Source organism: Microcaecilia unicolor, chromosome 12, assembly GCF_901765095.1.
Source record: "Microcaecilia unicolor chromosome 12, aMicUni1.1, whole genome shotgun sequence".
NCBI classification, from domain to species: Eukaryota; Metazoa; Chordata; class Amphibia; order Gymnophiona; family Siphonopidae; genus Microcaecilia; species Microcaecilia unicolor.
The window spans coordinates 32,476,264-32,489,000 of NC_044042.1; the positions used below are offsets into that span (position 1 = coordinate 32,476,264).

General features: G+C 40.7%; 1 protein-coding gene across 2 annotated transcripts in view; it reads left to right on the top strand.

Moving 5' to 3' along the window:
• The window catches only part of ARHGEF12 (Rho guanine nucleotide exchange factor 12), a 159,080-nt gene that overhangs the window by 111,348 nt on the left and 34,995 nt on the right, over positions 1-12,737 (top strand). For both annotated transcript variants that reach the window (XM_030220358.1, XM_030220359.1), the window contains 8 exons: positions 327-412; positions 1,202-1,327; positions 4,752-4,866; positions 6,719-6,819; positions 7,078-7,155; positions 7,480-7,555; positions 8,842-9,009; positions 10,003-10,090. In XM_030220358.1, coding sequence (XP_030076218.1) covers positions 327-412; positions 1,202-1,327; positions 4,752-4,866; positions 6,719-6,819; positions 7,078-7,155; positions 7,480-7,555; positions 8,842-9,009; positions 10,003-10,090 — 838 coding nt within the window. The remainder of the gene's footprint in view (positions 1-326; positions 413-1,201; positions 1,328-4,751; positions 4,867-6,718; positions 6,820-7,077; positions 7,156-7,479; positions 7,556-8,841; positions 9,010-10,002; positions 10,091-12,737) is intronic.

The following is a 12,737-nucleotide window of genomic DNA, read 5'->3' on the forward strand; positions in this document are numbered from 1 at the left end:
TTGCTCTATAAACCACTTTACCCAAAGACTGTATGTCTGGTGGCACCGGGAATGATTTTCAGTCCTGAGAGCTGGAAGGGCTTTCCTTCTAAGACAGTTCCTTAGTGCTGATTTTTATGGCTGGAAATGGAATGCCACAATATCATCAGCTGCCATCTATTCAGGGACTTAGCACATCTGTTCCACAGTGCACCCCATTCTAGACTTTAATCTGCTACACCAGAATGTCAGGCAATATTAAAAGGCTTAAAGATATTTGCAAAATGCAAGTGAAATTGTACTTTAAAATGATCTGGCCTGATCTGATCCGTTTCTACCATTTTCAGTGGGATTGAATGAACAGATGAGATCTGTCCGTAAACGGAACGAGACATCGGTTATTGATCAAATTGGGGAAGATCTTCTTACCTGGGTAACTGTATTTCTTCCTTTTCTTAGTCTGAAGAAGAATTAGTGATCATTAGTGGACATATATCAGAGAAGATCCCATGTTACTGGCCTGTTCTTGCTTTGAAAAAGACTGAGGGCCCTGCTTACTAAGCCGCGCTAGAGGCGCGTTGGCATTTTTAGAGCATGCTAACTGTGTAGATGTCCATAATATTCCTATGGGTGTCTTCACGGTTAATGCACACTAATTTTTAGCACGCGCTAAAAACACTAGCAGTCCTTAGTAAACAGGGCCCTGAATTTGTTAAGGGAAAAAAGCTTTTCCCATTCTGATTTTTATAGCACTTAATAAAGCGCAATACAGGATATACACAGCAGACTGCATGTCTTGAAGAAATAGGCATAGAGCTAAGGAGCGTTTTTTCTGTTTTAGGTTTGCAGTGGCTGAGTACCATTTTGTAGCCTGTAAAAAAAAATTAATTAGTTCTCTCTGTGGACAGGTATCTTCAATTAAGCACTAACTGGCATTAGAGTTGGCAGCCTCATCAGGAGTTGAATATTCTCTTATCCTAGAGCTAATCTCACCAGAGCAGGGTTAAGATGTTGGTAAAGTAGTTTAGGAAAACTCACAGTACTGCTTTTTTCCTGTACCTGTTCTATAGTTTGAAAGGAAGACTTCAGTTTTCAGTGTTTTAACTTTCCACCTTTCATGAGCATTCCATTCACTAGAATAATTTATATATACAGGATTTAGGAGAATAAAATCAGAAGAAAGTTTCTCCATCCTAATGTACTTGCCCATATTCTTTTACAGTTTAATGGAGAAGGAGAAGAGAAGCTTAAACAGGCAGCTGCTACCTTCTGCAGTAACCAGCCATTCGCTCTGGAGATGATTAAATCTCGTCAAAAGAAAGATTCTCGTTTTCTGTCCTTCATGCAGGTAAGTCAATGGAATACTCTCCAGCTGGAAATACTGATATATCTCCATCCACTCAAGCAGTGGCAGGATGTGAAACAATTCGGGATGCAATAGAGCAGGATTTGTCTTGAGGCGATGCACATCTTCATTCAGCAACTGGGATGACTAAATATTGCTAGTTAAAGGTTTAAATTTTTAAAAGTTTGCAACAGAAGTTAAACATCCAAAATTGCAAAGAGATCAGTTAGAAATCCTGAGGATTTTTTTTTTTCATTTACATTTTTAGGCATGCTAGACAGCTAAATATAGATGCTCAACAAAATAAAAGTTAGTTCTCTAAAAGCATAGTCTTGCAACTGAACATGCTGAACTAATTTTTAATAAGTTAGCATTGAAATGATCCATTCCTTCCTGCACTGGATATTTAAGGGGGAATTTTATAACTGTCCATAGCTGTTCACAGTATATGTGTTCAAAGTAAAAGTTCATGTATATTTTTGCTAGGGTAATTTTTAAAGTGAAAATGACTGCACATTTACTCCTGCTAAATAGTGTATATATATATATATTTTTTTTTTTTTTGGGGGGGGGGGGGGAGGTGAAAACTATATACGTATTTTGCCGGCTCAGAAGTATAAGCATAAACTCAAACTCTTCTCTAACCCTGCCCTTCCCAGGAATGCCTCTTCTGATTGTGGATAAACTTGCTTGCATAGAGGCGCCACACATATAAGTTTACCTACACATAGGGCAGCATTTTTGTAAAGGTCCATTTCCATGAGTAAGGAGCTTCACTCAAGGAAGTGATTGGAGGCTAATTTCATAACAGGGCACCTGTGTGAAAAGTCCAAAAAGACACTTCTATTATACCTATTTTATAAAGGCACAAGAACCTAATCACACTGTATCAATTATTTTTCATCAGTTTTGTGGGACCATCAAATAGGAACAGGATCAATGCAGTGTAAGTAACTGTATATTTCTATGCAGAATAGGTTGGTCCCGCTCCTGATGGTCCTAAAAATTAAAGTTTGAAGGATTAGCAAGTGACTAGGTTTTTGTGTCTTTTGAGCTTCACATATTTTGGGATTTTGGAGAATTGTATTTTCTAATGCAACATAGATGTAAATGTTCATAGACAAGTACACTTGCATAAATTGAGAGTCCACCCTTAAATGTGCTTACATATGGCTTGCACAAAAATAGGTGTTTTCACATGTGAAAAATCTTTTATAAAATTATCCTCGTATGTAGCCATGTATTTTATAAAATACACATGATGTACATAGAAACTTCACCTAAACCCCTGGGAACACCAGCTCATGTTTCCCACACATGTATGCAGTCACACAGTTTTATAAAAGCCCTCTTTTGCATATAAAACAGGCTTTGCACATAGAAAAGACTATATAAAATTGCCCCCCCAACCCCCACCCCACATGTGTCTGTCTAAGGGGCCCTTTTACTAAACCACGGTAAAAAGTGGCCTGTACTAGTTTTGGCGAGTGAAATTGGCACATGATGGGCCATTTTTAACCACGGCGGGAAAAAGGCATTTTTTAAAAATGGGGCAGTAAATGGTCATGCACTAATATTAAAATTAGCGTGCAGCTCTTACTGCCACCTATTTAATAGGCGGTAAGGGCTCATGTGCTCACCTCATGGTAATTGGGCAGTGTGCGACAATGTGGCCGCACTTCCAATTACGACCGGGGACCTCCCCCCTCCCCCCCGCAGTAGAAAATAGAAAATTATTTTCTACCACAGGAAACTGCATATGCCAACTTCAGAACTGCCGCCAGGCTCCCGCACTACCCTGGTGATAGGGCCGATTTGGTGCATGGTAGCCCTAGCGCGCGTTTGTAAAAGGGCCCCTAAATGCCCAGTTTAGATATGCAACTGAATTTTCTGATGAATTTTCACGCAAATAATGTTAATTGAAAATGTGTACAAGCTCATGTGTCTAAATTTCCATTTAGGTATATAACTGCTTGGCCTTGGAAATGTGCCTCCCAGTGTAAATGCGAAAAGTCTCACCCTTAGATATTTACTTTGCTGTTAATTCGTCACTTGTCCACTGGTACAGCGAGGGACAGCTCAGGGTAAATCCATTGCAAATGCATAAAGGAAAATCAGATTTACTCTAGAGTGATGAGAGTAGAATATGATGCATGTTGCATTTGCTGCTTTTAGGGTTCAGTGCTGCAATTGAACTGAGTCTGTAGGTGAATTTGAGCACAGGAAAGCCGGCAAGTTATTTATCTGGTTACAGAATTCTTCATTTGCAAGCAGTGTTACAGTCGGTTCAGATGTTGTATACATTATTGTACGTATTAAGTTGATTAGTGCACATTAAAAGGTTTTAATGTGCATTAAACAATTCAGTTAAAATGAATGTGTAGAAAAGACCAAAAAATGCTCAAAAATCAGGAAAAAGGCCAAATGAATTAAAACTGTTTGCCCTGTGCACATCCCTAATAATCAGGAAGAGATTAAGAATATAAAGAAACAACAGATTGGGGATCTGAATTCTATTTCTGGAAGAATAGCCTTGACAGCACTGGCTGCTGATACTACAGAGTAAAAATAGGGCTTTCAGCTTGGAAACTGAACTATGTTTCCTCAAAGACATTCATCACATTTATTAGTTTATACCATTCTCAAGAGGAAAACCTCTGTGCTGGTCAGATGAGCTGTATATAGAATCAGAGAGGGCAAAAGAGTTGTATTTCCGAGGTGTTGTCAAAATGAATAATGGCAGTATTATTTGTCTTGTGAGAAACAGAAATGGGAAGTAATAACTATGTCTTTGATGAATATATCCTAAATCTGGTGATAAATATTTCAATAGAGGGGGTATATTAGAGTATCATATACATATAACCCAGCTCTTACAAATATCATTAAATTCCATTTTAGTCAAAGGCATTTAGAGATATTATTATCAAATATAGGATCTTTCAGAATTCATCCAGTGACACCACACAGGCTTATTTAATGTGAGCCAGGCACTTTTATGGTGAACTGGTATTCCTCATTTGATCCATCAATTTAATCAAAGCACCAAAATACTTTTTTTCTTTTTTTCTTATATAACTTAAAACATAGGCACTTAGCTCTATTTGTAGCATAGCTCAAAAAACTTTCTTCTTTGAAAAACTTTAAAGAAGTATATTATTCATTTGATGGATCAAATGAGGAATACCAGTTCACCATAAAAGTGCCTGGCTCACATTAAATAAGCCTGTGTGGTGTCACTGGATGAATTCTGAAAGATCCTATATTTGATAATAATATCTCTAAATGCCTTTGACTAAAATGGAATTTAATGATATTTGTAAGAGCTGGGTTATATGTATATGATACTTTGATGAATATATGACATGTGTACAAGTAATTATAGGCCTAATAAATGACATATTGTTATTCTGCTGTTCAATTTTAGGATGCAGAGAGTAATCCTCTGTGCCGACGATTACAATTGAAGGATATCATTCCCACTGAGATGCAAAGGCTTACTAAATATCCTTTGCTGCTTGATAATATCGCAAAGTACTCAGGTACATTTCATATGTAGCACAATAATCCTACTGAAAAGTGATGTGTACCTAAGAAAGAGAGGAATTGGGGGTGACTTCTGACTTTTCTCTCTGGAGAGAGAACTAAGACAATGTAGATTTACAGAAGAAAGAGCTCCACATAAACACACCCCAGGAGCATTCAAACACTGTCAAGAAACTCTGGAGAGGCAACAGATTGATCCGTAAGATAAATAAGTATAACCGGGTCTGGAGATACCAGAGAGCCAGGCATAATGGACTTCTAGTGAACATTTGCGTTGCCATTCTACAATGTTGTGATTTTACAGTGATTAGTTGGAACAAAGTTGCATTTTGTAAACCTTTTCTCTTCAAACTTAAGTCCGCAAGCAACATCCCTACGGTCAGACTCCAGCATTTGCCATTTTTAAGACCTGACAATCTAATGCAGGCAGATCAGCATCGAAACATGGCCACGTCAAGTTTCTTTTTGCAAATGAAGTTCCCATGCTGCTGCCATACTTTTGTTCATTTGCAGTCTATTACATCTGACCTCCCTGGTGTCACTAGACCAGATTGTACTTCTTTAAAGCAGTGTCATACATAGAATTCGTTGCCAGCATTTATACGAGCTATTACCGATTATTTGGTGTTTTGCAAACGTTTGAAAACTTGGTTGTTTAATAAGTATTTGTTGTAGGTTATTCACTTGGATTTAATGTAATTGTAATTCTTGGATTTATTGCATTCAGTCTTTGATATTTTGTAATCTGCACAGAACTTTAAAGGTAGCTGCAGAATAAAAGCAAAGTGTAGCACAACAACACATAACCTGCCAAAATATTGGTATCCCTTTCAGAATAGTGACATGATCTCTTTCAGACAAATGATCAGAAGCCCCACACTATTCCAAACAGCGCTCTAAAATTAGTGCTGGAACAGTGTGGGGCATTAATGTCCCTATGGTTAGAGCTAATTGCATACAAATTTAGGCACGCTATTAGCTCTGATCATAGGATGTATATGGTATATATGGTAGGGAAGCCCCCCTCGGCGCATCCCAGGATGCACAGAGCAGGGCACCGCCATTTTGGAGGTAGTGCTGAAAGGAGGAGGGAGTGTTACTCCCTCTTCTGTCGTTTGAGGTGCATGGGGGGGGGGGTTCGGGAGAGGCGCTAGATCGCCAGGAGGGTGGGCTAGAGGTCCACCAACCCTCAAGCCCTCTCTGTCCCGGGGGGGGGGGGGTGGTCAGGGGGGTTGAGGAGTGCTAGACCACCACAGAGGTGTCTGGTACTATGTCAGGGGGGGGTGGAGTGTCAGGTCATCTGTACAGGGTGAGATGGGAGAGGTCTGCTAGCATGGAGATGCATGCTGGACAGGGCTCTCCATTCTCCCCAATGCTCTGCAAACCCTAATGCCAGCTCTGAGCTGGTGTAGAGTTTGCCGTGGGAGCAGCTCTGTTGTTTGGCTTCCTGCCTACTGAGCATTGGGGAGGAATAGATAATGCCCTGTTTAGAATGCATTTGCATGCTCATTTCATTCAGAACTGGCCAGCTCATTGTTATATGTGCTCACCAGCTCTGATCATCAGGTGAGAGCAAACACGGTTGCTAGTATGGTGCTATTGACCTCTAGCACTCGCGTTTACTTTTGATCATCTGGGCTTCTGATTGTAGTGACCGTTCTTGATGGAAAAGAAATCCCACCTGTTTCTAAACTGGAAGAATCCATAAGTCTGTCTCCTACCAGTTCAGTCTCACAGACACACACCCAACCCTTTCCCCAATCTCTGCAGAAACATTCACCCCTGATGTTGCCAGACAGGTGAGAATCCTCTTCCCACTGTGATGGTTTTCCTTTTTTTCTGCATCAGACCGGCCTGAAGAGAAGGAGAAGGTGAAGAAAGCAGCAGATTGCTGTCGACAGATCCTAAACTATGTAAACCATGCTGTGAAAGAGGCAGAAAATAAACAGGTAAAAGAAGAGGAGTGGTGTCAAGGAATATACGGAGAGATGGCAGATTTGGGAAAGAAAAGTAGAGACAGGATCGGAGAAATCCAGGGGCTGAAGAGAAATGTTAAAGGGGAGTGATTGGCCTAGAGGAAAACTGAGAGGCAGGTCACAGGCAACAGATTTTATAAATGGCAGAAGTACTGTAGTTTGTTTCATGGTGGCAGTTTGCATTTTGGCTGAAATATGCCATTAACTGGTGGTTCATCCTGTCTTTCTCAGCGGCTAGAAGATTATCAGCGCCGGCTGGACTTTTCTTATCTGAAGCAGGCAGAGGACCCAATGCTTGATGAATTCAGGGTAAGTAGAGCATGAAAGTGCTGTACTATATTACAAGGCTTAACCTTTATGTCAGTCATACCAGTGAAGAATTCCTTTCAATTGTTTTCTTTCTCTCTGGATTAGAGGCATGGTCTAATATAAGTCAGGAGTCAAGTTTGGTGGCGTATGAAATGATTTTAATAATTAACTACCCAGCTAGAACATGGTAGTAGAAAATAGTGCTGAAGTTACTCTGAGGAGTAATCTGATATGCCGGAACCCAGAGGTTTTTCATCTATATTGTTGCAAAATGAAAGTCTCAGGAACTGATTTTACTGTTCATATGAACTGCCTTTGTTACAGAATCTAGACTTAACAAAGAGGAAGATGATTCATGAAGGTCCTTTGACCTGGAAGGTAAATCGGGATAAAACCATTGGTGAGTCATTGGTTTTGCATTTGGTTACAAGTTGGATCATGGAAAAACTTAATAGAAGTAAAAGCAGCAGAATAGTGAGGAAAACTGACAGTTCGTGGTTTTGGTAGTTTCATGCAGGGCCACAAGCACTTCTATGAAACAAACAAGTTTCATGTAACACATAATGGAACTTTCCTTTCCTTAGTATCCTCAATAGACCAGTTCATAACCTGTGGGTTATGTGTGTCCAAAAGCGGATGGGGACAGAGAAATAAACTTGTTCTCTATAATTTGCCCCTTAAAGGCATCAGCCATAAATACTCAGTATTTCTCTGTCTCCGGCAGATGGTGAAGGGTGAACTGTGCAGCTCCTGGACTGGTTTCTGAGGCAGATCTTGACCCAGTTGGAAAACTGTGTGTCAGTTGAGTACAGGGCTTCTTCATTTGGGATTTGAGCGCCAGAAAAAAAAAATAATTTTATCATATAGTAGGGATGATACTGCTATAGGATAAAGTAGTATTACTCGGAAGAATCTGTGTTCTTACACACACATACACCCCGCTGTCACTGCAGCTTCTTATTTTTTTTGGAGAGGAACATTTAAAAAATGCCTCGTATAAAAGAGAGCACAGCTTTAATTACACATTGAATTCGCAGTATTACGGTAGCAGTTTAGAGTATACAGCCATGCTGCTAGGAGTAAGCTTTCCTTTTCTTCAGGAACTTGGGATTCTGGCCAACAAAAGTGCCTTCTTGTTAAAGCATGTAGGCTGAAGCAGTGGGCTTCCTACCAATGTGGCCTACGTGTCTGTGGTAACTTCAGGGTGCGCTTCAGCAGGCAGGCCTCAGCAGAACATGTGAAGTCCTGCTTGCTTTATGGCAGCCATCAAAGTTTCTCTTATAGTGGCTACTCTTTCAGTCTGGGTTGAGGAAGGAGGGTGAATCCATGGAAATGGCATCTAGTTCTTTTACAGCAGAAAGGAGGCATTTTGCAGGCACCCACTGTATTCCTCTCCTCTCTGCAAAGTTTTACTAGCCAGGGAAGCTATATGACAAAACAAATTTCTCTCTGGGAGGCATGACTTCTTTTGCTATGGTTACTCAGCCCACACTACGATACTGTAGTAAGAGAGCTTACCTTGTTTACAGCTCTGCTCAGTATAAAATGTATGTCACAAACACAAGTTTTACACATTACAGTACAGATTGTTATATTTGGTACTGAGCTTCTACCATGAAATGTAGTGAGAATTTTCAAGTAAAAGCCACTTGGTTTATTGCATACCTCCATTCCTGCTTTCCTCAGATCTATACACCCTCCTGCTGGAGGACATTTTGGTTCTTCTGCAGAAGCAGGATGATAAACTTGTGTTAAGATGTCACAGCAAAATCCTGGCATCCAGTGCTGACAGCAGGCACATCTTCAGCCCCATCATCAAACTGAACACAGTGTTGGTACGCCAGGTTGCAACAGGTCAGTATAATATTGGCAGTGGTTCCCTGAGACAGAGCACAGTGGATGGGGGAGATAATGGTATCAGTTGAGAGTTAGTGATAAGAAAGATGAAAGAGATGGGGTTCTGCTGACAGGGGTAATTCTCTTAAAGCCGGTAGTGGGAAGAAAGAAGGGATTTTGGATTTATCTCATGTCTTTTTCAGTTGTAACTTAAAGAGAGTTATATTTAGGTACAGTAGGTATATTATTTTCACAATCTAAGTATATGCCTGAGGCAATGGATGGTTTAGTATTTTGCCCAACATCTCAAGGAGCCTCAGTGGGATTTGAACTGGGCTTCCCAGGTTCTCAGCCTGCTGTTGTAACCATTAGGCCACTCTTCTGATCAAATTTTGTTACGTAAACTAAATTAAGCTAAGAGATCAGTTAATAAGAATGAAGACAGGAACTACTTGAAGGCAGATTGGGAGAATAGAAACAGAATGAGAGTAGTCAAAAAAGACAGTAGATGGAGAGAGTTTCTATGTTTTATTTTCTACTAGTAAAAAAGCCCCGTTTCTGATGCAAATGAAATGGGGGCTAGCAATGTTTTCTTCTGTGTGCATGTGGGAGTGTGTGTGTCCCTGCCCTCTGGCCTCTCTCCCCTCCCCCCTCTGAGTCCTTCACTGTTACAGAGCCAGTGATTTGATTTCGTGCTCTGCTGTTTTCCTTCACTGACTGTGTTACAGAGAGGGCGGGGCAGACACTCATAGGGAAACCGGATATCTCGCCCCCTTCACACTTCCGGCTGGAGGCTTCATAGAACGTTGGTGTTGCCTTTTATATAGAGAGATGCTTATGTATAGAACCACAGTCTTAAACATGGATTCCATTATGTTGTATCCTGTTTTTGAAGTAGCGGTAATACTTGTAGTCATTTCAGACTCTTTATGTACTAGAATCCATCACTAATTTCAAGCTAAGAATAACTTGCAATTCAAGTAATGTGAAAATATTGCCTTCTCTCTGCAGATAACAAGGCTTTGTTTGTGATCTCCATGTCAGAAAACGGTGCACAGATTTATGAACTGGTGGCACAAACTGTTTCTGAAAAGAATGTGTAAGTAAAAGATAATTAAAGGAGTATTTCTGCTTCTTTATGGTGTCGTGCAAAAAGATGACAAAACTGAGTGTTCGGGTGTTCCCTTATTATTGAAGGGGACCATCAGATTAAAAGTAGCCAGCTTTACAGCTTGCATGTTTGATTCTTCAGTTACAGTTCTTTTGGTGGCTTTCTTGACATCACATTTCATCCTTCTGGTTAGTTTGTGTTGTGTTAAGTTCTTGCTGAAGCTTATAAGTATAATTCTCTATTTCACCTACATGCTTCCTATTTTTATACATTGACTGGAAGTTCACCATAACAAAAGGTGATTGGTCAGTTGCCATATCAGTCAGCAGATAGTCCAGTTCTGGCCAAGCTACAAGTTAAATCATTTCAATAGCATTCCTACTTTTCTTCTTGATATGACTGTGCAGCAAGTCCTTTCCTTTTTATTGACTGAATATCCAAGTCTTTGATGGTGCTCAAAAGCAATCCAGATATGGCCGATTTTTCAGTGCTGTGTACCTATATAACTAGCAGGGCAAAGTTAGGATTGCTGTTTATTTGGTCTTGCCCCATTAGCTGTGCGAGGATTGGCACTGAATATCACCGTGCATAACTCTGAGCTCAGTCCAGACTTTATCGCTTGACCACCCAGCACTAACCGATGGATGCTGCAGCAATCAGAGTGAATATTCAGCAGCAGTGTCCAGTTAAGTGCCACTGAATATCCCTTCCTGACCTGCTCAGCACGATTTAACCAAGCAGAAGCCTCTCCTGCCCAGTTAAATCATTTTGATATTGATCCATTAGTATCTAGATCATGGTGCAACTGGATTAATTAGATTTTGTTATTTACAGTTATAAGGAGTAATTTTTATACTGCCTGTATAACTGCAAAGTGACCTATGTAATTGTGAAGAAATGCAGACAGTGTATCATGTCATTGACTCCTGTTTGCTGACCTGGCTGGTGGTTTGGCAGCACTTCATAGAGTTGATGAGGCTACTGTTGGCTGGCTAGCTGGCTAAACAAGACACCGTTTGCTCATGATAATAATAATACCAGCTTTCAAAGTATGTATGTGCTTTTATTTTGAAAATTGCCTAATAACAGAAATTTGCATCTGCTTTGACTATGGGTATATTTTCTGAATAAAGCAATATACAAATACGTTATGAAATTACTAATTTTCAAGTAACCCATGGGTAAAACATTGTTTTAACTATGGGAAAGGCTTTGAAATCTTCCTTCTTCCTCTTTGTCCCACCAGACCAGTCCAGATGCTTGGATTTGCATTCTTCTACCAGCAGATGGCGACTGAGAAGTACTAGACTAGTGTGACATCAAAGACTCTCTAGATTCTTATGTAAGCCAAAGAGGCAGAAGTCTTTCTTACTCATAAAACAATATCTGTGGCTCTGGCAAAATAACCTTGCTTTTGCAGCCTTGCCTTCTCAAGAGCCAAGCCTAAGACAAAATTAAGATATGTCCTGCATCTGGAACGGTCCCTAAGGACTAGAGGCTCTTCCACTAGTGGACATCTGAGATCCCCGTAATGGAATCTCCTTGGCCAATCAGGTATCAACAGCACTTCCATTTCTTCATGCCCTTCAGTTTTCTAAATGACTTTGCTCAGCAGTGGTCATAAGGGGAACCCATGTAACAATCCTTTAACCCCAACTTCTGAGGCCATGGTGGAACCAATATGTCCATCTCTGCTGATTGCCAATTCCTTTGCAACTGAAAAATCTTTTGTATTACCATTGGACACCATGAGATCCATCATTGGAGACTCCTTCGTTTCTTATCTATGGTGTCAAACTTCCCAACGCTAGATGACTCCACTCCCCTGGATCTAGCATGTGGCTGTTCAGATAATCTACCTTGATGTTCTCTACTCCCAGTTACGTGCACCATCAACAACTGTAGGAGGCTGTGTTCCACCCAGCCCATCATAGATTCTATCTCCACTACTACTCCTCAGTTCTTAGGTCCTCCCTGCCAGTTCTCATATACTACTGCATTGCAGTGACTGATAACAAGTGTACCACAGGGCAGAAACTTTCAAGACTAACCGCATTGCTCTTGCCTCCAACCAGCTGATTGGCCAGGATTTTTGCTCCATTGATCAGCATCTCAGTGCCATCTGGTCCTGACAGCCCTCCAGGCCCACAGGTTGGCATCAGTGTCCAAACTGGAGTCCGTGCTGCACCTCAGGTTTGATTCATGAAGCCAGGTCAAATAATTTGTCACTTGCCCCCGCAGGGGCAATACCACATACTATTCCTGACTTTGAGGGGACCAACAGGAAAGCAGCATTCTTTGTAACAGTTGCATATGTGCTCTAGCCCATGGTAACAAATTCAAAACCTGCAAATAATCCCAAGCTCATTGTATAGACTTTCCTGAAAAGACATCTGTCTCGATTCTGCAACTTTCTGTCTTTCCATGGTCAAAATCACCTTTCCTGTGTGCGTGTCAGAAAGGGCTCCCAAATACTCTATTGTCTGAAACAGAAACAACTTCTTCGCTACGTTGACCACTCAACCCAGGTCTTGCAGAAAGCCCCTTTGCTGTCTAGCTCTGATTAACTATCTACGTTCGGGTGCACCAACAGACCTTCTGCAATGCTGCCACCACAACTACCATCACCTTTGAA